The sequence below is a fragment of the Oncorhynchus keta genome, chromosome 10 (assembly GCF_023373465.1).
Source record: "Oncorhynchus keta strain PuntledgeMale-10-30-2019 chromosome 10, Oket_V2, whole genome shotgun sequence".
NCBI lineage: Eukaryota > Metazoa > Chordata > Actinopteri > Salmoniformes > Salmonidae > Oncorhynchus > Oncorhynchus keta.
The window spans coordinates 23,170,750-23,197,103 of record NC_068430.1 but is presented as its reverse complement, the minus strand read 5'-3'; the positions used below and the strand labels follow the sequence as shown (position 1 = coordinate 23,197,103).

Genomic DNA, 26,354 nt, shown 5'->3' with positions numbered 1-26,354 from the left:
GAGAGAGAGAGAGAGAGAGAGAGAGAGAGAGAGAGAGAGAGAGAGAGAGAGAGAGAGAGAGAGAGAGAGAGAGAGAGAGAGAGAGAGAGAGAGAGAGAGAGAGAGAGAGAGAGAGAGGAGAGAGGAGTTGTAGATCGGCATTTATTGATTTGTGGACACATTTATGAGCTTTGTGGAAGTTTATCTGTCAACATTAAAACATTGCCAGTCATCTGTTTACTACAAACTATCCAATGCAACAGTCTATTACATAGGGAGATCTTTAACCTCTCTGTATCTCCCCTCCTCTCTCTATTTACAGTGCCTTCAGAAAGTATCCATGCCCCCTTGTCTTCTTCCACATTTTGTTGTGTTACAGTCTGAATTTAAAATGAATTAAATTGAGATTTTGTGTCAATGGCATACCCACAATATCCCATAATGTCAAAGTGGAATTATGATTTTATATATTTTTTTACAAATTCATAAAAAATGAAGAGCTGATAGATCTTGAGTCAATAAATATTCAACCGCTTTGTTATGGAAAGCTTAATAAAAAAATATTTATTTATTTTATTTATTTCACCTTTATTTAACCAGGTAGGCTAGTTGAGAACAAGTTCTCCTTTGCAACAGCGACCTGGCCAAGATAAAGCAAAGCAGTGTGAACAGACAACACAGAGTTACACATGGAGTAAACAACAAATAAGTTAAGGAGTAGAAATGTGCATAAGTCACATACAGTGGGGCAAAAAAGTATTTAGTCAGCCACCAATTGTGCAAGTTCTCCCACTTAAAAAGATGAGGCCTGTAATTTTCATCATAGGTACACTTCAACTATGACAGACAAAATGAGTTAAAAAAATCCAGAAAATCACATTGTAGGATTTTTAATTTATTTATTTGCAAATTATGGTGAGATGTACTATTAGAGATTTACCCAGAAAGAATGACATCTGTAATCGCGGCTAAAGGTGATTCTAGCATGTATAGACTCAGGGGTGTGAATATTTATTTTTTAAATAAATTTGTTAACATTTCTAAAAACATGTTTTCACTTTGTCATTATGGGGTATTGTGTGTAGATGGTGAGCCCAAAACTCTATTCAACCCAATCTGTAACTCAACAAAATATTGAATAAGTCAAGGGGTCTGAATACTTTCTGAAGTCACTGTATATATGAATAGATAATAGTGTACACTATGTACATAGTTCCATCTTATATTATATCAGTAGGATATATACATCTTCTTGTTCAGAATCAATAACACCTTTAAACCCATTCTTAAAATAGTTAAGGCATGTGTAATACAGATGTAGGATCTTCATTTGATCACTCTTTTGTTGCTGACAATTTTCCTGCTCAGCAGGAAATGCAATCTTGCTGTGCATTCACGTTTTAAAAAGGCATCTATATTTTATAATTTCCACTTTAAAATGTCAGACTTGATTTACCCTAAACAATTTTTAACAAACCGTATAAAAAATGTCCATTAATTATAATCCACATAATAATTCACATTTCCTGTTGATGCAGGATTATTTTCCTTTTGAAATGAACTGGCTTCAATTAAGGTCCTACATCTGTATTTAGCAGATCCAAAATAATATGTATTTGTGTATCTACATGGGTGCCAATGTTTTTGTGTTGTCTTAGAAGCTGCCTTCCAATGCTTGAGTGGGTGGAATTCTGATCCTCTGCTGGCCAAACAGACACTCATATAGGCTACTGTAAATAAGTTACATAAGTATCTTAGTGTTTGCATTCAGTGATATACCGGTCCTGCACCTGGGGGGGGGGGTGCAGATAGTGTGTGCTATTCTTCAGGGGCTCTACCAGGCAACGGTCAATGGTTTCGCTGCCCTCCAGCTGTAACTGTCGTCCCTTCCTTGGCTCCACCCAGGAGTTGTGTGTGACGGTCTCTCCTGGCGAGGGGTCCACCTGCAGTAGTGACACCACCCTCTTCTTCACCTTGGCTCTGAGGGCAAGCCGCAGCTTCTGCCTGGTGAAGGCATAGAGCAGTGGGTGGGAGATGGTGGTGCCATAGGCCAGGGCCAGGAACCAGAGGCGCAGGCTGACCAGGGTGTCACTGGGGCCCAGGCCCAGGATCAACACGTTGGCCACGGACAGAGGAGCCCAGCAACCTAGGAATGTGGAGACGATGAGGAGTGACATCCTGAAGACGCGCCGCTGGCGCTCCCGCCGGTCCCGGTGACGCCTCACGGCCCGCCGCAAGGCAATGATGGCCGACACAGATGCCTGAACAGTGGGACTGGTGACAGGGGCAGCAGGTGCAGGGGCAGCAGTAGCAGCAGCGCCTTCTGAGCTAACCACAGGGGCTGAGGACAGGGCTGGGGGGGAGGTGGCTGTGGGGGATGGGATGAGTGGAGGGTGAGATAGGTGCTTGGTTGTGTCTGTACAACGCTCTCCTCCTTCTATCACTCCCAGGCCTGCCTTCTGCTTCTGTCTTTTACGTCGCCCCCTGCAGGAGGGTGCCCTGAAGCGCTGGCTCTTTTTAATATGGGAGCCGATGCGAATGTTCAAGGCCCGCAGGATCCGTGAGTATGTGAACAGCATGACTGCCACTGTGATAAAGAAGATGGGCACCTGCAGCAGCAGGTGGTAGTACATGGCCAGGCCTGTGTGGTAGCCCTGTCCACCCACACAAAGCAGCGTCCGGTTACGCCACACTAGTGCCAGGGGGGTGTCGGGGGAGGAGGTGGAGCTGTGCTGTCTACTCTCTGCCCCTCCGGTGAGAAACTCCACCTCCAGAAAGGGGATGAAGAAGACGGCCAGAGACGTGGCCCAGACGGCAGCCAGCAGTAGCCCCGCCCTCTGCGGGGTGAGCAACCGGTTGGCGGGTCGGACAGAGATGTCATAGCGGTCCACGCTGATGACCAGCACATTGATGGCGGTGCCGATGGAGGCGAAGGTGACACAGGCCTCGTGGAAGCAGCAGAGCAGGGCCAGGTTGGGCCCTGGGGGCAGAAGCACCACCACCAGGGTCAGAGGCAGACACAGCATGCACAACATCACGTCCAGCACATGCAGGTTGACCGTGACCATGTTGCTGACTGAGTCGACCAGGTTGGACTGAGAGCAGTAGAGCACCAGCACGGTCAAGTTGCTGCTGAAGCCTAGCACCAGCTCTAGCATGAGGAAGGCGGTCAGTGACACCTGGAAGCCCAGGGGGTAGGGCATGTACCAGGCTGTGCTGGAGGAGACACTTTCCCCCGAGACCTCCTCCAGGGCCCCCACACTTACCACCGTCCCAGCCCAGTCGCTCGGGGCTGGGGTCGGGGTGTAGCTGTCCGTCTCCATGGTGGTGACTTCTCAAGCGTCAGGGGTAGTAGTAACCGTCACAGCCATGATGTGTTCCCATTGTGCAAACTGGCTCCATGATGATGGTGATGGAGAACAGCGCAGTAACAGTCCTGTAGAGAAAGGGAGACGGGGGATAAATTGTGTGTCTGACGGGGGTCTTGAAATGGTAAAAGCTATAAGGCAAAGATAAGTGATCAAACACACAGGCAATCAATTGCTCTTAATGGATTCTCAGAAATGACACATTCAACAACTTAGAAATGGGTTCTGATCTTTGGCCAGTAAGCTATAACTTGGATCATCTGCTAGATCGTTCTGCCAATTTGGTGATTTTTGAGATATGTAATTTAACCTAATTGTAACATTTTGTCATAAAGAGCACATGTTCAACTTCATAAAAAACATGTTTTCCCATTTCAAGAGGTTAAATATCAAAATATATACAGTTGGGCAAATGTAATTTTCATCATAGGTACACTTCAATTATGACAGACAAAATGAGAATTTATTTTCCAGAAAATCACATTGTAGGATTTTTTATTCATTTATTTGCAAATTATGGTGGAAAATAAGTATTTGGTCACCAACAAACAAGCAAGATTTCTGGCTCTCACAGACCTGTAACAACTTCTTTAAGAGGGTCCTTTGTCCTCCACTCGTTACCTGTATTAATGGCACCTGTTTGAATTTGTTATCAGTATAAAAGACACCTGTCCACAACCTCAGTCACACTCCAAACTCCACTATGGCCAAGACCAAAGAGCTGTCAAAGGACACCAGAAACAAAATTGTAGACCTGCACCAGGCTGGGAAGACTGAATCTGCAATAGGTAAGCAGCTTGGTTTGAAGAAATCAACTGTGGGAGCAATTATTAGGAAATGGAAGACATATAAGACCACTCACCCTGTGGAGTCAAAATGATCACAAGAACGGTGAGCAAAAATCCCAGAACCACATGGGGGGACCTAGTGAATGACCTGCAGAGAGCTGGGACCAAAGTAACAAAGCCCTACCATCAGTAACACACTACGCCGCCAGGGACTCAAATCCTGCAGTGCCAGACGTGTCCCCCTGCTTAAGCCAGTACATGTCCAGGCCCGTCTGAAGTTTGCTAGAGAGCATTTGGATGATCCAGAAGAAGATTGGGAGAATGTCATATGGTCAGATGAAACCAAAATATAACTTTTTGGTAAAAACTCAACTCGTCGTGTTTGGAGGACAAAGAATGCTGAGTTGCATCCAAAAAACACCATACCTACTGTGAAGCATGGGGGTGGAAACATCATGCTTTGGGGCGTTTTTTCTGCAAAGGGACCAGGACAACTGATCTGTGTAAAGGAAAGAATGAATGGGGCCATGTATCTTGAGATTTTGAGTGAAAACCTCCTTCCATCAACAAGGGCATTGAAGATGAAATGTGGCTGGGTCTTTCAGCATGACAATGATCCCAAACACACCGCCCGGGCAACAAAGGAGTGGCTTCGTAAGAAGCATTTCAAGGTCCTGGAGTGGCCTAGCCAGTCTCCAGATCTCAACCCCATAGAAAATCTTTGGAGGGAGTTGAAAGTCCGTGTTGCCCAGCAACAGCCCCAAAACATCACTGCTCTAGAGGAGATCTGCATGGAGGAATGGGCCAAAATACTAGCAACAGTGTGTGAAAACCTTGTGAAGACTTACAGAAAACGTTTGACCTCTGTCATTGCCAACAAAGGGTATATAACAAAGTATTGAGATAAACTTTTGTTATTGACCAAAAACTTATTTTCCACCATAATTTGTAAATAAATTCATTAAAAATCCTACAATGTGATTTTCTGGATTTTTTTTTCTCATTTTGTCTGTCATAGTTGAAGTGTACCTATGATGAAAATTACAGGCCTCTCTCATCTTTTTAAGTGGGAGAATTTGCACAATTGGTGGCTGACTAAATACTTTTTTGCTCCACTGTGCCTAAGTGCCTATTAAGTGCCAAATAAAGTAACAGGATTTCCGTAACAGGGTTGATGATTTCATCTTAAATCAGCCATGAATCCCATTGTGACAGGGGTAATGGAAGCTTGTTGTGTGCAACAGGGATTGTTAATTGAATGCAAGGTCCACCATTTATTCCCTTCACATTCTAGCCTGTTGTCTATGGGTAACAGATTTGACGTTATGCTCGACCTGCTCAGTTTTCCACCACAAAACACCAGAAAATGGCCTAAAATAGTTGAACCAGCTCACCTGCTTTTACATTATGATTTTACTATTAGATGTTCAATGTTTATTTACAAAAAAAATATTTATTAAGGAATAGTTTCACCATATTCAAACGAGTTCAGTTCACATAACAGGCCTGACCTTAAAATGAGGGACAGATGTAAATGAATCACTAATCACATGAACTAAATAATCATACTCAGAAATTACTTTGTCAAAGCAACAAAATAACTAGGGCTTTACAATGATGGTGAAAACCTGGAGAAATGTAGAGGTGACGTGGGTTCAAATCTTCCCTAGAAGTCACAGAGGGTCCACAGAGGGAAATGTCAAAGTCTTTATTTATACAAAACATCTGATTGATTGAATTTTCCATATGGTCTATATTAAATGGCCCTTCATTGAATATAAGAGGCTTTTAAAATGATAGTTTTTGCATATATTTTTTGCGTAAAATGCTTACACTTTATTGAGCAGTTTGTCAGAATTGACAGCTCTTTAAATACATTTTAGGGCATCATAATAAATTCAGAGAAACGGCAGTAGGTCATCTAGAAGCGTCTACATAATCCCCTGGAGGAGAAATCTACGTCAGGGCTCTCTGACAGATACGGCCTCTTTCATCTCCTCAAAGAGATTGACTAAATGTCAGCATTAGTCAAGGTGGCTTTGCTAAACAATTCACAGAGCTACTGTAAGAGAGTATTTACAGTGTTACATCAGGACACGCAGCAAAACAGACAAACATGCATGAACTACACATATTTTAGAATAGGATATCATTTGTTATTCATGGTGTACAATCATTTCCTGACATTCCCACTTGAAACTGATGAATCCATGTTTGTGTGTAAGAGATGGGAGGAATTATTAAATATACTAATGCAACTGCAGTAAGTAATTGCAAGCTCTTTTCACATTGCTGTACAATAAAGATGTAACCAACGCACCGATCCACTGCACAGTCTCTCACATACGCTGTGTACAATGCACCCGCAGAAACACAAACAGCCAAACAAAGTAGTGTGCTAAGCCATGTGTGTCAGTGAAATGAAGCCTTCAGAGATAAAATGGATAATTTATTTTCTATACTGAGGTGCTCGTGGGTAATCAGATTAGTGTCTACATGCCAGACTATAACCCCATGCTGTATTGACAGCATACCAGTGGTGATGTCCATGACACAATTCCCAAACATTGATTAGGGGCCAGCTGCTGAGGGCAATCAATTGATTAATCGAAATTCCAATCTTTGCTCTAAATCAGGAAATCAGACCAATCAGGAAATTGCGGCAGATCCCAACCCCCTCTGCACTACTCTAGAAATAACACATTGGATTGAACGATGGACCTAATCTCTCATGTTGTCATTGCCATAGCAACTGAGCTGCGAGGGTCTAAATTAATCAGGGAACACAGATGCTGTAGTACTACGGAGCTACTGTGTGACACCATGTTGGTGACAGTGTTAAACGACCCACGATAGGCTACAGTTACAGCCTCCTTGTTGGGGTTCTAGAAACAGGCAATACTTGTAGAGTTTATTCCAGCACTGGAATGTGCGCGAGAACATCAATTAAGACATGATGAGATAAATGCCAAGGCATTTTGCCAGTATACTCTAAAATAGAAAACAATGAACCTATAGTGAAAAGAGATAAGGAGAGGTCAGGTAGAAAGGGATGAGGGGAAAGAGGGGAAAATGAGGTGAGAATTAGATGGGTAGGACTAGGGAGGGAGGGATGTGTATGGAGGACTGCAGTCCTACGCTCACTTATTAAAGAGATTTCCAGCTGGCTGGGCTCGTGGGCAGACTGGCTAATCACCACTAGGCTATGAGTTGATAGAGATACATACAGTGAGACAGGGACAGCGGCTGAACGAATCAGTTGGACGGGCCTTTGATTTCCATAGGCGGACACCTTTTTTTGTGGGGGGGCAGGGGGAGCTTACTATTTATCCTACCATCTATCTGCATGAGTTATGTTATTACTTTATATGCACATTTTTGTGGTTCAGTTTCATTTCTATAATAAAGTTTTCATTTCTCATAATCAGTGTAACGTGGTTAATTATAAAAACAATATATAAATCTAAAAAAACAAAATACAACTAAGATGAGAGCACCAGCCTCTACCATATGGGCACATTGATAGCCTACACTGTGATCCATTAGCGGCTAAAGAAACCGCATTGAATTCAGAGATAGCCTATAGGCCAAATTCAGCAGTAATCTATAACTTCCATCTTCAACTAAGTAAAATGCATAGGCCTAAACCCGACAAATAAAAACAGAAGAAAATACCCTGATGAAAACTCTGCCTGAGTTTCTGGCACCAGAGAGCTTGGGACATGCAGATTTTTTTCATGGCATTTTCACTGGATATATGGGATCATCAGATCATGATATGTTTCTCTTTCACACCGAGGCTTGGTGAATATGGAGAGCTGAGTGCATTCTGGAGAGCTGAGTGCATTCTGGAGAGCTAAGTGCATTCTGGAGAGCTGAGTGCATTCTGGAGAGCTAAGTGCATTCTGGAGAGCTGAGTGCATTCTGGAGAGCTAAGTGCATTCTGGAGAGCTGAGTGCATGTATTCTGGAGAGCTGAGTGCATTCTGGAGAGCTGAGTGCATTCTGGAGAGCTGAGTGCATTCTGGAGAGCTAAGTGCATTCTGGAGAGCTGAGTGCATTCTGGAGAGCTAAGTGCATTCTGGAGAGCTGAGTGCATGTATTCTGGAGAGCTGAGTGCATTCTGGAGAGCTGAGTGCATTCTGGAGAGCTGAGTGCATTCTGGAGAGATAAGTGTATTCTGGAGAGCTGAGTGCATGTATTCTGGAGAGCTGAGTGTATTCTGGAGAGCTAAGTGCATTCTGGAGAGCTGAGTGCATGTATTCTGGAGAGCTGAGTGAATGTATTCTGGAGAGCTGAGTGCATGTATTCTGGAGAGCTAAGTGCATTCTGGAGAGCTGAGTGCATGTATTCTGGAGAGCTGAGTGCATGTATTCTGGAGAGCTGAGTGCATGTATTCTGGAGAGCTAAGTGCATTCTGGAGAGCTGAGTGCATGTATTCTGGAGAGCTGAGTGCATGTATTCTGGAGAGCTGAGTGCATGTATTCTGGAGAGCTAAGTGCATTCTGGAGAGCTGAGTGCATGTATTCTGGAGAGCTGAGTGCATGTATTCTGGAGAGCTGAGTGCATGTATTCTGGAGAGCTAAGTGCATTCTGGAGAGCTGAGTGCATGTATTCTGGAGAGCTGAGTGCATGTATTCTGGAGAGCTGAGTGCATGTATTCTGGAGAGCTGAGTGCATGTATTCTGGAGAGCTGAGTGCATGTATTCTGGAGAGCTGAGTGCATTTATTCTGGAGAGCTGAGTGCATGTACTCTGAAGAGCTGAGTGCATGTATTCTGGAGAGCTGAGTGCATGTACTCTGGAGAGCTGAGTGCATGTACTCTGGAGAGCTGAGTGCATGTATTCTGGAGAGCTGAGTGCCTGTATTCTGGAGAGCTGAGTGCATGTACTCTGGAGAGCTGAGTGCATGTATTCTGGAGAGCTGAGTGCATGTATTCTGGAGAGCTGAGTGCATGTATTCTGGAGAGCTGAGTGCATTTATTCTGGAGAGCTGAGTGCATGTACTCTGGAGAGCTGAGTGCATGTATTCTGGAGAGCTGAGTGCATGTATTCTGTAGAGCTGAGTGCATGTATTCTGGAGAGCTGAGTGCATGTATTCTGGAGAGAGACAGGTCATATCTTCGCCACACACCCCTCCCCTTCTTCTTGTTGCAACATTTGAAATTATACTCAAGACACATTATCTTCACACATATTTTAGATGCTTTTCACTGACAGCCTCAACTCAATCAGCTCGGCCTATTGCCACACGCGCTGCCCAATTTGAGGGCTTCCAAAATAGGCATACTGTAAGCCTACACACTTGTGAGTTGAAACAATCCACAGCTATTTAAACAAGCTCTCTGGTGAAGTATTTTGAATGATTTTATTTAGACAGGAGTTACAATACAATTTGGGCAAAACATCAATTTACTTTAGGGGAAGCCAGCATCTGAACAGTGCACCATGCAATTGCTAAATATTCTTTCCAGTTCGCAAGTGGCTGAAACTAGAGATCTCTATATAGTAACGAGATGCTCATGTCTCTGGCCTAACAATGGGAGTCGTTGTCCCAAAGGTGGGAAGGCAGGCTACAAGCTTAGGTCTGGATGATATGCCCATAAAAACACATTGGGCTTATTCTGGACAGATTTTGGTAAGAGTGAGCCCTCTCGCTTTGCCTCTTCCTCTCTGCTGGAGAAGTCATCTGAGCGAGCCAAACAGCACCCCTCTGTCTTAATATATGTAGCCCATGTACATGATCCTGTCTGTCCAAAAATAGTATGACATGCCATACAATTATTTTCCAGACAGCATCAGATACATCCTCTACACATTCTGAGACAGAGGGTTGCTGTTTCGCTCACTTGGATGCTTTAAGAGAAGGATTGAGGGATGAAGGGAGGCAAGAATAGCAATCATGCTGCGCAGGTAAACAAGATGCCCCAGGGAGAGAAGATGGAGTTGTGTTTTTTCCACTCCAATCTCTCCCATCAGCATGTCCCTGTTCCTGCCTGCTCTAATGCTCCCTCTACTCTCTGTTTTCCTCAAAGGCCTTACACACACCTCATCCACCTTACACACACACACACACACACACACACACACACACACACACACACACACACACACACACACACACACACACACACACACACACACACACACACACACACACACACACACACACACACACACACACACACACACACACACACACAATCTACCTTGCGTACACTTTACACACACACACACACACACACACAATCTACCTTGCGTACACTTTACACACGCACATCATCCACCTTACACACACACATCATGCATCTTACACACACACACACACATCATCTACCTTACACACACCTCATCCACCTTACACACACACACATATCATCCACCTTTCGTACACTTTACACACGCACATCATCCACTTTACACACACATCATCTACCTTACGTACACTTTACACACGCACATCATCCACCTTACACACATATCATGTACCTTACACACAGTTCATCCACCTTACACACACACATCATCCATCTTACACACACACACATCATCTACCTTACACACACCTCATCCACCTTACACACACACACACACATCATCCACCTTACGTACACTTTACACACGCACATCATCCACCTTACACACATATCATGTACCTTACAGACAGTTCATCCACCTTACACACACACCATATCCATCTTACACACACACACACACACACACACACACACACACACACACACACACACACACACACACACACACACACACACACACACACACACACACACACACACATCATCCACTTTACACACGCACATCATCCACCCTACACACACATCATCTACCTTACACATTTCAGTTGAAGGCGTTCAGTTGTACAACTGACTAGGCATCCCCCTTTCCCTTTCCTTTCCACACATCATCTACCTTACACGGACATCATTCACCTTACACACACAGATCATCCACCCTGTGTTGAGAGCTGCATGATAACAGGTGGGACACTTATTGTCTCTCTTGATAGGGGGAGACATCTTCATTCCTACCTAAAGTGTAAGGAACTGCAGTCTCTGTGATGATGATAGTGGATCGATGTAGAGTGGAATCCTGTTGTACTGTCTCTAATACCTTGTTGTTCTCTTGCATGGCTGTGCTTCACGGACCCCACCCCCACCACCACGTTGAACAATAAAACTAGGGTATGTCGCCCTGCGTTGTCCTTGCAAATTATAGGTTCAGGAGCAAAAGCAGACATTGACACTCAAGAAGGTGTTTTGATTTTTTAAAGACCATTCAATATGACCTTGGTTTGACCTCGACACAGGGCTACAGGGTCACATGGCCTTTACAGCCGCATGTCTGATCACTGAACACAGGGGAGCCTCACCCCCTGCATGTGGAAGACCTTGGTTACAATAGTGTCAAAGTGTTTTTCCCATCTCAAGGGAGAGAGCTCCCATCTGGCAGACCAGAAAAGTGTTAATAGTTCCCCTTGTTAGATCAGTGTCTAGACAGTCAGTGATGAAAGCACTGCAGAGAGCGCAACAAGGGCTCTACCAGATTTCAACTTGGCACCAGTCCAGCTACGAGCTGTCCATCCTGATCACTCAGCAGTGAATAATCAGCATGCTCCGCAGGTCTGCACCCTCAGAGTCAGTCCCAAGCTCTGGATAGTGTGAACTCAGGTGAAGCAGCTATGGAGCTAACTTCCTAATTAAGACCTCTGTTGCTGCTAGAGGAGGAGGCCCACAGGGAAGCTCTGCTCCACCAAGAACAACGGAATTCATAAGAGCCCGGTATAGCAGGATCTCATGAATGCCCAACAGGGCACCTGTTGAGTCAGCAGCCTGAATACAATAACTACTACTTGCACTCTGCTGAGTTTATAATGAAGACTGACTTACTTACCTACTGAGAGTTTAAGGGAGAGAAGAGGGAGGGAAAAAGAAAGTGTATAATATTGCCAGGGATGAAAAATCCCGACTTAAGGGACAGAGGGAGACCATGTTTGAATCATAAGGGCTGTGGTATTCATAAAAGTGGGGTCAGTTTGGAGAAGAAAGCGGGTTCTGCTCCATTTATAATTGGTGGAATAGAAATGAACAAGTATTTATTTAGGCTGAAATCTGAGGCTGGTAACTCTAATGAATGTCTCCTCTCCATCAGAAGTAACTCTGGGTCTTTCTTTCCTGTGGCGGTCCTCATGAGAGCCAGTTTCATCATAGCCCTTCATGGTATTTGTGGCTGCACTTGAAGAAACTTTCAAGGTTCTTGAAATGTTCCTTATTGACTGACCTTCCTGTCTTCAAGTAATGATGGACTGTCGTTTCTCTTTGCTTATTTGAGCTGTTCTTGCCATAATATGGACTTGGTCTTTTACCGAATAGGGCCATCTTCTGTATACCACCCCTACCTTGTCACAACATAACTGATTGGTACAACTGTGCAGTATCGAAGAGCCCTCAGTGTTGCTCGATCATCCAACTTAATTGAGGAGAAAAATAACAATCCAAAATGTATTTTTGATGCTGTCGCAAAGCTAACTAAAAAGCAGAATTCCACAAGGGAGGAAGACTTTCACTTCAGCAGTGATAAATTAATGAACTTCTTTGATGAAAAGATCATGATCATTAGAAAGCAAATTACGAACTCCTCTTTAAATCTGTGTATTTCCCACAAAGCTCAATTGTCCTGAGTATGCACAACACTGCCAGGACCTAGGATCAAGGGAGACACTCAAGTTTTTTAATACTGTATCTCTTGACACATTGATGAAAATAGTCATGGCCTCTTAACCTTCAAGCTGCATCCCTATTCCCTATTCCAACTAAACTACTGAAAAAGCTGCTTCCTGTGCTTGGCCCTCCTATGTTGAACATAATAAATGGCTCCCTATCCACCGAATGTGTACCAAACTCACTAAAAGTGGCAGTAAAAAAGCCTCTCTGGAAAAAGCCAAACCTTGCAAAATAATATATTTTTAAAAACTAAATCAGCCTTTAACAAATCTTCCATTCCTCTCAATTTTTTTAGAAAAAGCTGTTGTGCAGCAACGCACTGCTTTCCTGAAGACAAACAATGTATACGAAATGCTTCAGTCCGGTTTTAGGCCCCATCAAAGCACTGAGACTGCACTCGTGAAGGTGGTAAATTACCTTTAATGGCATCAGCCCAAGGCTCTGCATCTGTCCTCGTGAGCCTAAATCTTAGTGCTGCTTTATATACCATTGATCACCACATTCTTTTGGAGAGATTGGAAACCCAAATTGGTCTACACGGACAAGTTTTGGCCTGGTTTAGATCTTATCTGTCAGAAAGATATCAGTTTGACTCTGTGGATGGTTTGCCTTCTGACAAATCAACTGTACATTTTGGCATTCGTCAAGGTTCCGTTTTAGGACCACTATTGTTTTCACTATATATTTTACCTCTTGGTGATGTGATTTGGAAACATAATGTTAACTTTCACTACTATGCAGACGATACATAGCTGTACATTTTGATGAAACATGGTGAAGCACAAAAATTGCCCTCCCTGGAAGCCTGTGTTTCAGACATAAGGCATCATTTTTTTTTACTTTTAAGTTCAGACAAAACAGAGATGCTAGTTCTAGGTCCCAAGAAACAAAGAGATCTTATGTTGGATCTGACCATTAATCTTGATGGTTGTGCAGGCATCTCAAATAAAACTGTGAAGGACCTTGGCGTTACTCTGGACCCTGATCTCTCTTTTGACAAACATATCAAGAATATTTCAAGGACAGCTTTTTTCCATCTTCATAACATTGCAAACATCAGAAACTTCTGTCCAAAAATGTTGCAGAAAAATTCATCCGTGCTTTTGTCACTTCTAGATTAGGCTACTGCAATGCTTTACTTTCCAGCTACCCGGATACAAGCACTAAAAACACTACAGTTTAGTGCTAAACACGGCTCCTAGAATCTTGACTAGAACCAAAAAATGTGATCATATTACTCCAGTGCTAGCCTCTCCACACTGGCTTCCTGTTAAGGCTAGGGCAGATTTCAAGGTTTTACTGCTAACCTACAAAGCATTACATGGGCTTGCTCCTACCCATCTTTCCAATTTGGTCCTGCCATACATACCTACACGTATGCTACGGTCACAAGATGCAGGCCTCCTTACTGTCCCGTAGAATTTCTAAGCAAACAACTGGAGGCAGGTACAGTGCCTTGCGAAAGTATTCGGTCCCCTTGAACTTTGCGACGTTTTGCCACATTTCAGTCTTCAAACATAAAGATATAAAACTGTATTTTTTTGTGAAGAATCAACAACAAGTGGGACACAATCATGAAGTGGAACGACATTTATTGGATATTTCAAACTTTTTTAACAAATCAAAAACTGAAAAATTGGGCGTGCAAAATTATTCAGCCCCCTTAAGTTAATACTTTGTAGCGCCACCTTTTACTGCGATTACAGCTGTAAGTCACTTGGGGTATGTCTCTATCAGTTTTGCACATCGAGAGACTGATTTTTTCCCCCATTCCTCTTTGCAAAACAGCTCGAGCTCAGTGAGGTTGGATGGAGAGCATTTGTGAACAGCAGTTTTCAGTTCTTTCCACAGATTCTCGATTGGATTCAGGTCTGGACTTTGACTTGGCCATTCTAACACCTGGATATGTTTATTTTTGAACCATTCCATTGTAGATTTTGCTTTATGTTTTGGATCATTGTCTTGTTGGAAGACAAATCTCTGTCCCAGTCTCAGGTCTTTTGCAGACTCCATCAGGTTAACTTCCAGAATGGTCCTGTATTTGGCTCCATCCATCTTCCCATCAATTTTAACCATCTTCCCTGTCCCTGCTGAAGAAAAGCAGGCCCAAACCATGATGCTGCCACCACCATGTTTGACAGTGGGGATGGTGTGTTCAGGGTGATGAGCTGTGTTGCTTTTACGCCAAACATAACGTTTTGCATTGTTTCCAAAAAGTTCAATTTTGGTTTCATCTGACCAGAGCACCTTCTTCCACATGTTTGGTATGTCTCCCAGGTGGCTTGTGGCAAACTTTAAACAACACTTTTTATGGATATCTTTAAGAAATGTCTTTCTTCTTGCCACTCTTCCATAAAGGCCAGATTTGTGCAATATACGACTGATTGTTGTCCTATGGACAGAGTCTCCCACCTCAGCTGTAGATCTCTGCAGTTCATCCAGAGTGATTATGGGCCTCTTGGCTGCATCTCTGGTCAGTCTTCTCCTTGTATGAGCTGAAAGTTTAGAGGGACAGCCAGGTCTTGGTAGATTTGCAGTGGTCTGATACTCCTTCCATTTCAATATTATCGCTTGCACAGTGCTCCTTGGGATGTTTAAAGCTTGGGAAATATTTTTGTATCCAAACCCGGCTTTAAACTTCTTCACAACAGTATCTCGGACCTGCCTGGTGTGTTCCTTGTTCTTCATGATGCTCTCTGCGCTTTTAACGGACCTCTGAGACTATCACAGTGCAGGTGCATTTATACGGAGACTTGATTACACACAGGTGGATTGTATTTATCATCATTAGTCATTTAGGTCAACATTGGATCATTCAGAGATCCTCACTGAACTTCTGGAGAGAGTTTGCTGCACTGAAAGTAAAGGGGCTGAATAATGTTGCACACCCAATTTTTCAGTTTTTGATTTGTTAAAAAAGTTTGAAATATCCAATAAATGTCGTTCCACTTCATGATTGTGTCCCACTTGTTGTTGATTCTTCACAAAAAAATACAGTTTTATATCTTTATGTTTGAAGCCTGAAATGTGGCAAAAGGTCACAAAGTTCAAGGGGGCTGAATACTTTCGCAAGGCACTGTACTTTCTCCTATAGAGCTCAATTTTTATGGAATGGTCTGCCTATCCATGTGAGAGACGCACAATTGGTCTTGACCTTTAAGTCTTTATTGAAGACTCATCTCTTTAGTAGGTCCAATGTTTGAGTGTAGTCTGGCCCAGGGGTGCAAAGGTGAACAGAAAGGCACTGGAGCGATGAACCGCCCTTGCTGTCTCTGCCTGGCCGGTCCCCCTCTCTCCACTGGGATTCTCTGCCTCTAACCCTATTACAGGGGCTGAGTCACTGGCTTACTGGTGCTCTTCCTTTCCGTCCCTAGGAGGGTTGCGTCACTTGAGTGGGTTGAGTCACTGACGTGATCTTCCTGTCCGGGCTGGCTCCCCCCTCGGGTTTGTGCCGTGGGGCAGATCTTCGTGGGCTATACTCGGTCTTGTCTCAGGGTAGTAGGTTGGTGGTTGAAGATATCCCTCTCGTGGTGTGGGGGCTGTGCTTTGGCAAGGTGGGTGGGGTTATATCCTACCTGTTTGGCCCTGTCCGGGGGTATCGTCGGACAGGGCCACATTGTCTCCCGACTCCTCCTGTCTCAGCCTTCAGTATTTATGCTGCTATCGTTTGTATGTCACGGGGGCTAGGGTCAGTCTGTTATATCTGGAGTATTTCTCCTGTCTTTTCCGTGGTCCTGTGTGAATTTAAGTTATCCCCTCTCTCTAATTCTCTCTCTCAGCCTGATGACTCCTTGCTGTCCCCAGTTTCAACTGCGGATTCCAACACACACACACACACACACACACACACACACACACACACACACACACACACACACACACACACACACACACGTTTACTAAATTAATACATGGACAATTAATTTATACAGAGTGTTATATAAAGTGGCATACACTGGAGTGTACAAAACATTAGGAACACCTTCCTAATATTGAGCTGCACCCCCTTTTGCCTTCAGAACAGCCTCAGTTTGTTGGAGCATGGACTCTACAAGATGTCGGAAGCTTTCCACAGGGTAGCTGGCCCATATTGACTCCAATGCTTCCCACAGTTGTGTCAAGTTGACTTGATGTTCTTTGGGTGGGGGACTATTCTTGATACACATGGGAAACTGTTGAGCGTCAAAAACCCAGCAGTTTTGCAGTTCTTGACATACTGAAACCGGTGGCACTTAAATATTTTGTCTTGCCCATTTACCCTCTGAATGACACACATACACAATCCATGTCTCAATTGCCACAAGGCTTGAAAATCCTTCTTTAACCTTTGTCCTCCCCTTCATCTACACTGACTGAAGTGGATTTAATAAGTGACATCAGTAAGGGATCACAGCTTTCACCTGAATCCACCTGGTCAGTCTATGTCATGGGAAAGAGCAGGTGTTCCTAATGTTTTGTACACATACATGTATAGTCCCTTGCACTTGTTTCAGCTTTCTTGGTCACTACGAGTGCTTCCTTTTGGTATAAAATATTTGCTTCCTGTAAACAGATAGGAAATGGCTGAATATGGAATATCGTGAGGTACTGGCAACGGTCTCCTAATTAGTCATGTGACCAACTCCGTAACACACTTAGAGAGCCATATTTTCAACTCATTAACTCCAAGACTTGAAATGTGAATTATCTGTCTATTCTAGTGCTCTGACCTTCATCAATAGCATACAAAACATAGCCAATCGAGGGCTACAGGGCCTGTTCAACTGTGATTGTCTTATTGACCATCTGTTTGGAACTTTAACAGCCACTCAATTCTGTGTTACGGACCAATCCTTTCTTTTATTTCAGAAATCCAATTACCATTTCTTTCCAGGTCATAAATAGTTTTGTTAATTTCAAAATGGCACTAAGGAGCAGTTGGAACCACAACTATTCTGGTTGAAAGTGAGGTTGCATGAATTGGTAGAAAATACAAGGAGCACAAGGAGAGGCAAGCGGATGAAAGCAGGAAAAGACGAAGATGGTGTACTGGTGGTGTGACAGAGATGTCGAAGATAAGGCCTTCTGTAAAAGTAACATTTAATATAGCTAGGTCAAACAATCTATTAAAAGTCGTTAAAAGTCGTTGTATTTTTTAAATGTGCTTTATCTTTATAAGATTCCTCTAGTTTAGGTAAACATTGTGAAGCTTTTGCGGGAAAACTGTCCAAACAGCATGTTGGTCAGATGGAAGGTTGGACTTTGAGGGGCAGAGACACGTGTTCATTGTGTTGCCCTTTCACCTGAATGATTTATGGTTGGGCTTTTACAGAAATATGGACCTGAAATAGAACGATTGTGAAAACTTGAGCAGGTTAGACATAGAGAGAGAGAGAGAGAGAGAGAGAGAGAGAGAGAGAGAGAGAGAGAGAGAGAGAGAGAGAGAGAGAGAGAGAGAGAGAGAGAGAGAGAGAGAGAGAGAGAGAGAGAGAGAGAGAGAGAGAGAGAGAGAGAGAGAGAGAGAGAGAGAGAGAGAGAGAGAGAGAGAGAGAGAGAGAGAGAGAGAGAGAGAGAGAGCAGAGAGAGAGAGAGAGAGAGAGAGAGAGAGAGAGAGAGACAGAGAGAGAGAGAGAGAGAGAGAGAGAGAGAGAGAGAGAGAGAGAGAGAGAGAGAGAGAGAGAGAGAGAGAGAGAGAGAGAGAGAGAGAGAGACAGAGAGAGAGAGAGAGAGAGAGAGAGAGACAGAGAGAGAGAGAGAGAGAGAGAGAGAGAGAGAGAGAGACAGAGAGAGAGAGAGAGAGAGAGAGAGAGAGACAGAGAGAGAGAGAGAGAGAGAGAGAGAGAGAGAGAGAGAGAGAGAGAGAGACAGAGAGAGAGAGAGAGAGAGAGAGAGAGAGAGAGAGAGAGAGAGAGAGAGAGAGAGAGAGAGAGAGAGAGAGAGAGAGAGAGAGAGAGAGAGAGAGAGAGAGAGAGAGAGAGAGAGAGAGAGAGAGAGAGAGAGACAGAGAGAGAGAGAGAGAGAGAGAGAGAGAGAGAGAGAGAGAGAGAGAGAGAGAGAGAGAGAGAGAGAGAGAGAGAGAGAGAGAGAGAGAGAGAGAGAGAGAGAGAGAGAGAGAGAGACAGAGAGAGAGAGAGAGAGAGAGAGAGAGAGAGAGAGAGAGAGAGAGAGAGAGAGAGAGAGAGAGACAGAGAGAGAGAGAGAGAGAGAGAGAGAGAGAGAGAGAGAGAGAGAGAGAGAGAGAGAGAGAGAGAGAGCGAGAGAGAGAGAGATCGAGAAAGAGAACGAGAACGAGAACGAGGGCAAGAGGAGATGCAGAGGAAGAAGAGCCTTTTGATAGTGTGTGTGTTTGTTTGTGTGCGTGTGTGTGTGTGTATACGCACGTGTGCATTAGTGCATGTACAGGCGAAGTCGGAAGTTTACATACACCTGAGCCAAATATATTTAAACTAAGTTTTTCACTATTCCTGACGTTTAATCCTAGTTAAGATTCCCTGTTTTAGGTCAGTTCGGATCACCAATTTATTTTAAGAATGTGAAATGTCAGAATAATAGTAGAGAGAATGATTTATTTCAGCTTTTATTTCTTTCATCACATTCCGAGTGTGTCTGAAGTTTACATACAGCCAATTAGTATTTGGTAGCATTGCATTTAAATTGTTAAACTTGGGTCAAACGTTTTGGGTAGCCTTCCAGAAGCTTCCCAAAGTAAGTTGGGTGAATTTTTGTCCATTCCTCCTGACAGAGCTGGTGTAACTTAAACAGGTTTGTAGGCCTCCTTGCTCGCACATGCTTTTTCAGTTCTGCTCAAACATTTTCTATGGGATTGAGGTCAAGGCTTTGTGATGGCCACTCCAATAACTTGACTTTGTTGTCCTTAAGCCATTTTGCCACAATTTTGGAAGTATACTTGGGGTCATTGTCCATTTGGAAGACCCATTTGCGACCAAGCTTTAACTTCCTGACTGATGTCTTGAGATGTTGCTTCAATATATCCACATCATTTCTCTACCTCATGATGCCATCTATTTTGTGAAGTGCACTAGTCCCCCCTGTAGCAAAGCACCCCCACAACATGATGCTGCCCCCCTCATGCTTCACGGTTGGGATGGTGTTCTTTGGTTTGCAAGCCTCCCCCTTTTTCCTCTAAACATAACGATGGTCATTATGGCCAAACAGTTCTATTTTTGCTTCATCAGACCAGAGGACATTTCTCCAAAAAGCATGATCTTTGTCCCCATGTGCATTTGCAAACCGTAGTCTGTCTTTTTTATGGCAGTTTTGGAGTAGTGGCTTCTTCCTTGATGAATGGCCTTTCAGGTTGTCAATATAGGACTCATTTTACTGTGGATATAGATACTTTTGTACCCGTCTCCCCCAGCATCTTCCCAAGGTCCTTTGCTGTTGTACTGGGATTGATTTGCACTTTTCGCACAAAAGTATGTTCATCACTAGGATACAGAAAGCGTCTCCTTCCTGAGCGGTATGACGGCTGCGTGGTCCCATGGTGTTTATACTTGCGTACTATTGTTTGTACAGATGAACGTGGTACCTTCAGGTGTTTGGAAATTGCTCCCAAGGATGAACCAGACTTGTGGAGGCCTACAATTCTTTCCTGAGGACTTGGCTGATTTGTTTTGATTTTCCCATGATGTCAAGCAAGGAGGCACTGAGTTTGAAGGTAGGCCTTGAAATACATCCACAGGTACACCTCCAATTGACTCAAATGAGGTCAATTTGCCCATCAAGAAGCTTCTAAAGCATGACGTAATTTTCTGGAATTTTCCAAGCTGTTTAAAGGCACATTCAACATAGTTTATGTAAACTTCTGAACCACTGGAATTGTTATACAGTGAATTAAAAGTGAAAGAATCTGTCTGTAAACAATTGTTGGAAGAATGACTTGTGCACAAAGTAGATGTCCTAACCGACTTGCCAAAACTATAGTTTGTTAACAAGAAATTTGTGGAGTGGTTGAAAAATGTTTTAATGACTCCAACCTAAGTGAATGTAAACTTCCGACTTCAACTGTACATGTGTGCATGTGACTTTGTGTGTGTGTGGATGACCAGAAATCCCCACAATAATAGTAAACAAAACTAAATTTGACCAACTTGGGACATTTTGTTAGGCCCCACTAGGTCAAATGCTATTAGTGTTAGGGTTAAAATGACATTAAGGGTTAGGGTTAGGAGCTAGGGTTAGTTTTAGTGTTAGGAGCTAGGGTTAGGTTTAGGGTTAGTGTTAAAGTTAGGTTTAGGGTTAAGGTTGAGGTAAGAGTACGGGCTCGGGTAAATAGGATTTTGAATTGGACTGAATTGTGTCCCCACAAGGTTAGCTGTACAATACCGTGTGTGTGTGTGTGTGTGTGTGTGTGTGTGTGTGTGTGTGTGTAGGGGAGGGGCAGAGGATGAGGAATGCTGGACATAAATCCACTTGGCTAAAATGATGAGGTTACTTATCTACAGCAGAAGGCAATTGGAGGACAATTAATCCAATTAATCTTCTGGCTGCAGGGAGGCAGAGAGCAGTGTGATGTCTCTGCTGCCAACATTCCCGCCATTATGAATGTGGCTCTGTATGTCTGGAAAGAGGTTGCCCTCAGTTCACTATCAAAGTATTTCACAGAAGAACTCGCACAAGGCACTACAGGGAGGTAGGAGAGTTCATACCCAAATCCTTTCATTAAGACCATACCCCTGTCTCATTAATTCCTTCCTTCCACCTTTCCCTCTCTCCACCACTCCCCCCATAGACATTTTATAATTCCCATTCCCTTCTCCATTTCCCCTTTCTCAATTTGGATTTCATCAGCTTTTAGTATCACTTTCCCAACTAACTCTCACAGTCTCACTGCAGAATTAGACATTCACATTCTCCAAATGTCAAATTTTGAAGTTAGGCTCTCATTCTGAAAAATAAAAATCCAGTGTCCACAACAGGGATCGCACACACAACCTTCTGACTCTGGATCAATCCCAGTTGTCGACATTGGTTTCTTATTTTTGTTTTTAACCCTATCCCAGACCTTAACCCTTACCCTAACCATTTGAAATGTGTGCCTAAACTTAACCCCAAACCTTAACCCCAATGAGTACTGGTTTTGAAGGCATTTCCCAACATCCTCAGGACATGGCTAGACATTCAATTTCAAAGTCAATCTTGAATGACCTGGCTGCACTTTCCATTCCCTGTCAATAGGTTCACTTCCACCTCTCTTTCTATCTTCTCTCCCAGTATCATTGATGTATCTGCACATCACACATTCACTCCTGGATATTGGCCTATTGAATGCAGAGAGAGAGATTGTTTCCTCGTCAGACCTCTGAAGACTGCAGTGGAGCTATTCCCAGAGGAGTGTGGGAGAAACACACAGCCTCTGTGCCTATATATGTTCCCACAATAAAGCCTGGTGGGTTGAAAATAGCTCATACTCATACTCAAGTCAATCAATACTATTTAGCCTACTTACAGACTTACCACCAAAAACCCAAGAAAGCTAAATTAGTCCCATTTCTCTTACTACAGTTTACATTATTATCTAGAAATAACAAATCAATATTCAAAAGTAATTTGATGCAAAAGAAACACTGACCTATTTGGTAAATAAAATAACACATACATTCATTTGAACATTTATTCATTCATGCAATGTGTTTACATTTAAGATGTTATTTGAAGTTGCTCAGGTAAATTGTGGAACAGGACTTACCTGTTTGTAGCTCTCGGTCTTCTATTTGTTGTATTTCATATCATGTTTAATTGCTATGTAATGTGATTATATTAATGCTGTTGTCGCCTACATCCCTGTCAATCTCATGTAAAAGCTGCGCTGTTGCCTCTGTGTTGGAGATGATTGTCCTGCAACAGTATTATGCACCGTGAAGAATCCCGTCAACATGTTGTGAGTGTCTTCGGAGACCACATGCTGCTCAGCAGAGAGTACGCTACCACTAGTCACATCAGACGTAGAGCTGCTTTCCCTCCATCCGATAACGGGCTTGCACATACTGCACAGTGTGGCGTAGGATTCAGTAATTACTTTATTTCGCGCCCTGAGTGACAGGAGGGAGGTGCTTCATTTTACAAGGAAGGTCAACTCTAGCATGTAGAAAAGCATATGGTAAATCCTGTAAAGGCAGGATTTCATTGAGTAGCCAAGAGGAACAACAAAATACACACCCTGTAACGAATGCAGTCAAGTTGAAATAAAAGAAGGCTATAGTGTCTGGTTTATTTTATATTAAACTAAAAGGACAGTTCCTTCAAAAACATTCATACCCCTTCACTTCTTCCACATTTTGTTGTGTTACAGCCTGATTTCAAAATTTATGAAATAGTCCCCCCACCCACACACACACAATACCCCATAATGACAAAGCGAAAACATAGTTTTTGATATTGTTGTACACATACAGAAATGTAATTTACATAAGTATTCACACCTCTTTACTATGACACCCCAAAGTGAGCTCAGGTGCATCCAATTTCCTTTGATCATCCTTGAGACGACTACAACTTCATTAGAGTCCACCTGTGGTCAATTCAATTGTTTGGACATGATTTATATATATACACTGCTCAAAGAAATAAAGGGAACACTAAAATAACTAAAACTAAACACTAAAACACATCCTAGATCTGAATGAATGAAATATTCTTCTTAAATACTTTTTATTTACATAGTTGAATGTGCTGACAACAAAATCACACAATTATCAATGGAAATCAAATTTATCAACCCATGAAGGTCTGTATTTGGAGTCACACTCAAAATTAACGTGGAAAGCAACACTACAGGCTGATCCAACTTTGATGTAATGTCCTTAAAACAAGTCAAAATGAGGCTCAGTAGTGTGTGTGGCCTCCACGTGCCTGTATGACCTCCCTACAATGCCTGGGCATGCTCCTGATGAGGTGGCGGATGGTCTCCTGAGGGATCTCCTCCCAGACCTGGACTAAACATCTGCCAACTCCTGGACAGTCTGTGGTGCAACGTGGCGTTGGTGGATGGAGCGTGATGTCCCAGATGTGCTCAATTGGATTCAGGTCTGGGGAACGGGCAGGCCAGTCCATAGCATCAATGCCTTCCTCTTGCAGGAACTGCTGACACACTCCAGCCACATGAGGTCTAGCATTGTCTTGCATTAGGAGGAACCCAGGACCAACCGCACCAGCATATGGTCTCACAAGGGGTCTGAGGATCTCATCTCGGTACCTAATGGCAGTCAGGCTACCTCTGGCGAGCACATGAAGGGCTGTGCGGCCCCCCAAAGAAATGCCACCCCACACCATGACTGACCCACCGGTCATGCTGGAGGATGTTGCAGGCAGCAGAACGTTCTCCACGGCGTCTCCAGACTGTCACGTCTGTCACATGTGCTCAGTGTGAACCTGCTTTCATCTGTGAAGAGCACAGGGCGCCAGTGGCGAATTTTCCAATCTTGGTGTTCTCTGGCAAATGCCAAACGTCCTGCACGGTGTTGGGCTGTAAGCACAACCCCCACCTGTGGACGTCAGGCCCTCATACCACCCTCATGGAGTCTGTTTTTGACCGTTTGAGCAGACACATGCACATTTGTGGCCTGCTGGAGGTCATTTTGCAGGGCTCTGGCAGTGCTCCTCCTGCTCCTCCTTGCACAAAGGCAGAGGTAGCGGTCCTGCTGCTGGGTTGTTGCCCTCCTACGACCTCCTCCACGTCTCCTGATGTACTGGCCTGTCTCCTGGTAGCGCCTCCATGCTCTGGACACTACGCTGACAGACACAGCAAACCTTCTTGCCACAGCTCGCATTGATGTGCCATCCTGGATGAGCTGCACTACCTGAGCCACTTGTGTGGGTTGTAGACTCCGTCTCATGCTACCACTAGAGTGAAAGCACCGCCCGCATTCAAAAGTGACCAAAACATCAGCATGTGAAATGTATTGTCAATCAGTGTTGCTTCCTAAGTGGACAGTTTGATTTCACAGAAGTGTGATTGACTTGGAGTTACATTGTGTTGTTTAAGTGTTCCCTTTATTTTTTTGAGCAGTGTATATAAGGTCCCACAGTTGACAGTGCATGTGAGAGCAGAAACTATACCATGAAGTCCAAGGAACTGTTTGTCCGTAGAGCTCCGAGATAGAATTGTAATGAGGCATATATCTGGGGAGGGATATAAAACCATTTCTAGAGTGTTGAAAGTTTACAAGAGTACAGTGGTTTCCATCATTCAGAAATGTACAAAAATATGGAACTACCCAGACTCTGCCTAGAGCTGGCCGTTCAACCAAACTGAGCAACCGGGCAAGAGTGACCTTGGTCAGAGAGGTGACCAAGAACCCAATGACCACAGACAGAACTACAGAGCTCCCTTGGCTAAGATGGGAGCACATTCTCTATAGCACTCTGGACTTTGCAAAAAGGCACGTGAAAGACGCAGAGCATTAGGCAAAATATTCTGTGGTCTGACGAGACAAAAATGGAACTCTTTTGCCTGAATGCAAAGCGCTATGTCTAGAGAAACCAGGCACAACTCATAACCCGTCTAACACCATCCCTACTGGGAAGCATGGTGTTGGCAGCATCATTCTATGGGAACAAGAATATGAAAGTCCTTGAGTAGCCCAGCCAAAGCCCAGACTTGAATCCCATTAAAATCTGTGGAAAGACCTGAAGATTGCTGTTCACAGCTGCTCCCCATCTAACTTAACAGAGCTTGAGAATCTGCAAGGAAGAATGGGAGAAAATCCTAAAATACAGATGTGCAAAAGCTGATAGACATACCCAAGATGACTAAAAGCTTTAATCGCCACCAAATGTGCTTCTACAAAGTATTGACTCAGGGGTGTGAATACTTACTCTACCGTTCAAAAGTTTGGGGTCACTTGGAAATGTCCTTGATTTTTAAAGATTTTTATTTTATTTTTACCATTAACATCAAATTGATCAGAAATGCAGTGTAGACATTGCTAATGTTGTAAATGACTATTGTAGCTGGAAACGGGTGATTTTTTAAATGAAATATCTACATAGGCGTACAGAGGCCCATTCTCAGCAAACATCACTCTTGTGTTCCAATGGCACGTTGTGTTAGCTAATCCAAGTTTATCATTAAAAGGCTAATTGATCATGAGAAAACACTTTTGCAATTATGTTAGCACAGCTGAAAACAGTTTTTCTAATTAAAGAAGCAATACAACTGGCCTTCTTTAGACTAGTTGAGTATCTGGAGCATCAGTATTTGTGGGTTCGATTACAGGCTCAAATGGCCAAAAACAAATACCTTTCTTCTGAAACTCATCAGTATATTCTTGTTCTGAGAAATGAAGGCATGCAAGAAATTGCCAAGAAACTGAGTAAGTTTGGGATTACTTAGAAATGTCCATGTTTTTATATTTTTATTTTTTATTTTGTCCATTAAAATAACATCAAATTGGTCAGAAATACAGTGTAGACGTTGTTAATGTTGTAAATGACTATTGTAGCTGAAAATAGCTGATTTTTAATGGAATATCTACAGAGG

General features: G+C 43.4%; 1 protein-coding gene across 1 annotated transcript; it reads right to left on the bottom strand.

The window, feature by feature from the left end:
• Nucleotides 1-1,733: 1,733 nt before the first annotated feature.
• On the bottom strand, nt 1,734-22,868 carry LOC118389464 (G-protein coupled receptor 22-like). Its single transcript, XM_035779370.2, has 2 exons — nt 22,563-22,868; nt 1,734-3,415 (listed from the first exon to the last, which is right to left on the bottom strand). Exon 2 carries the CDS (start codon nt 3,300-3,302, stop codon nt 1,734-1,736), a length of 1,569 nt encoding a protein of 522 aa, XP_035635263.2. The 5' UTR covers nt 3,303-3,415; nt 22,563-22,868.
• Nucleotides 22,869-26,354: the final 3,486 nt, after the last annotated feature.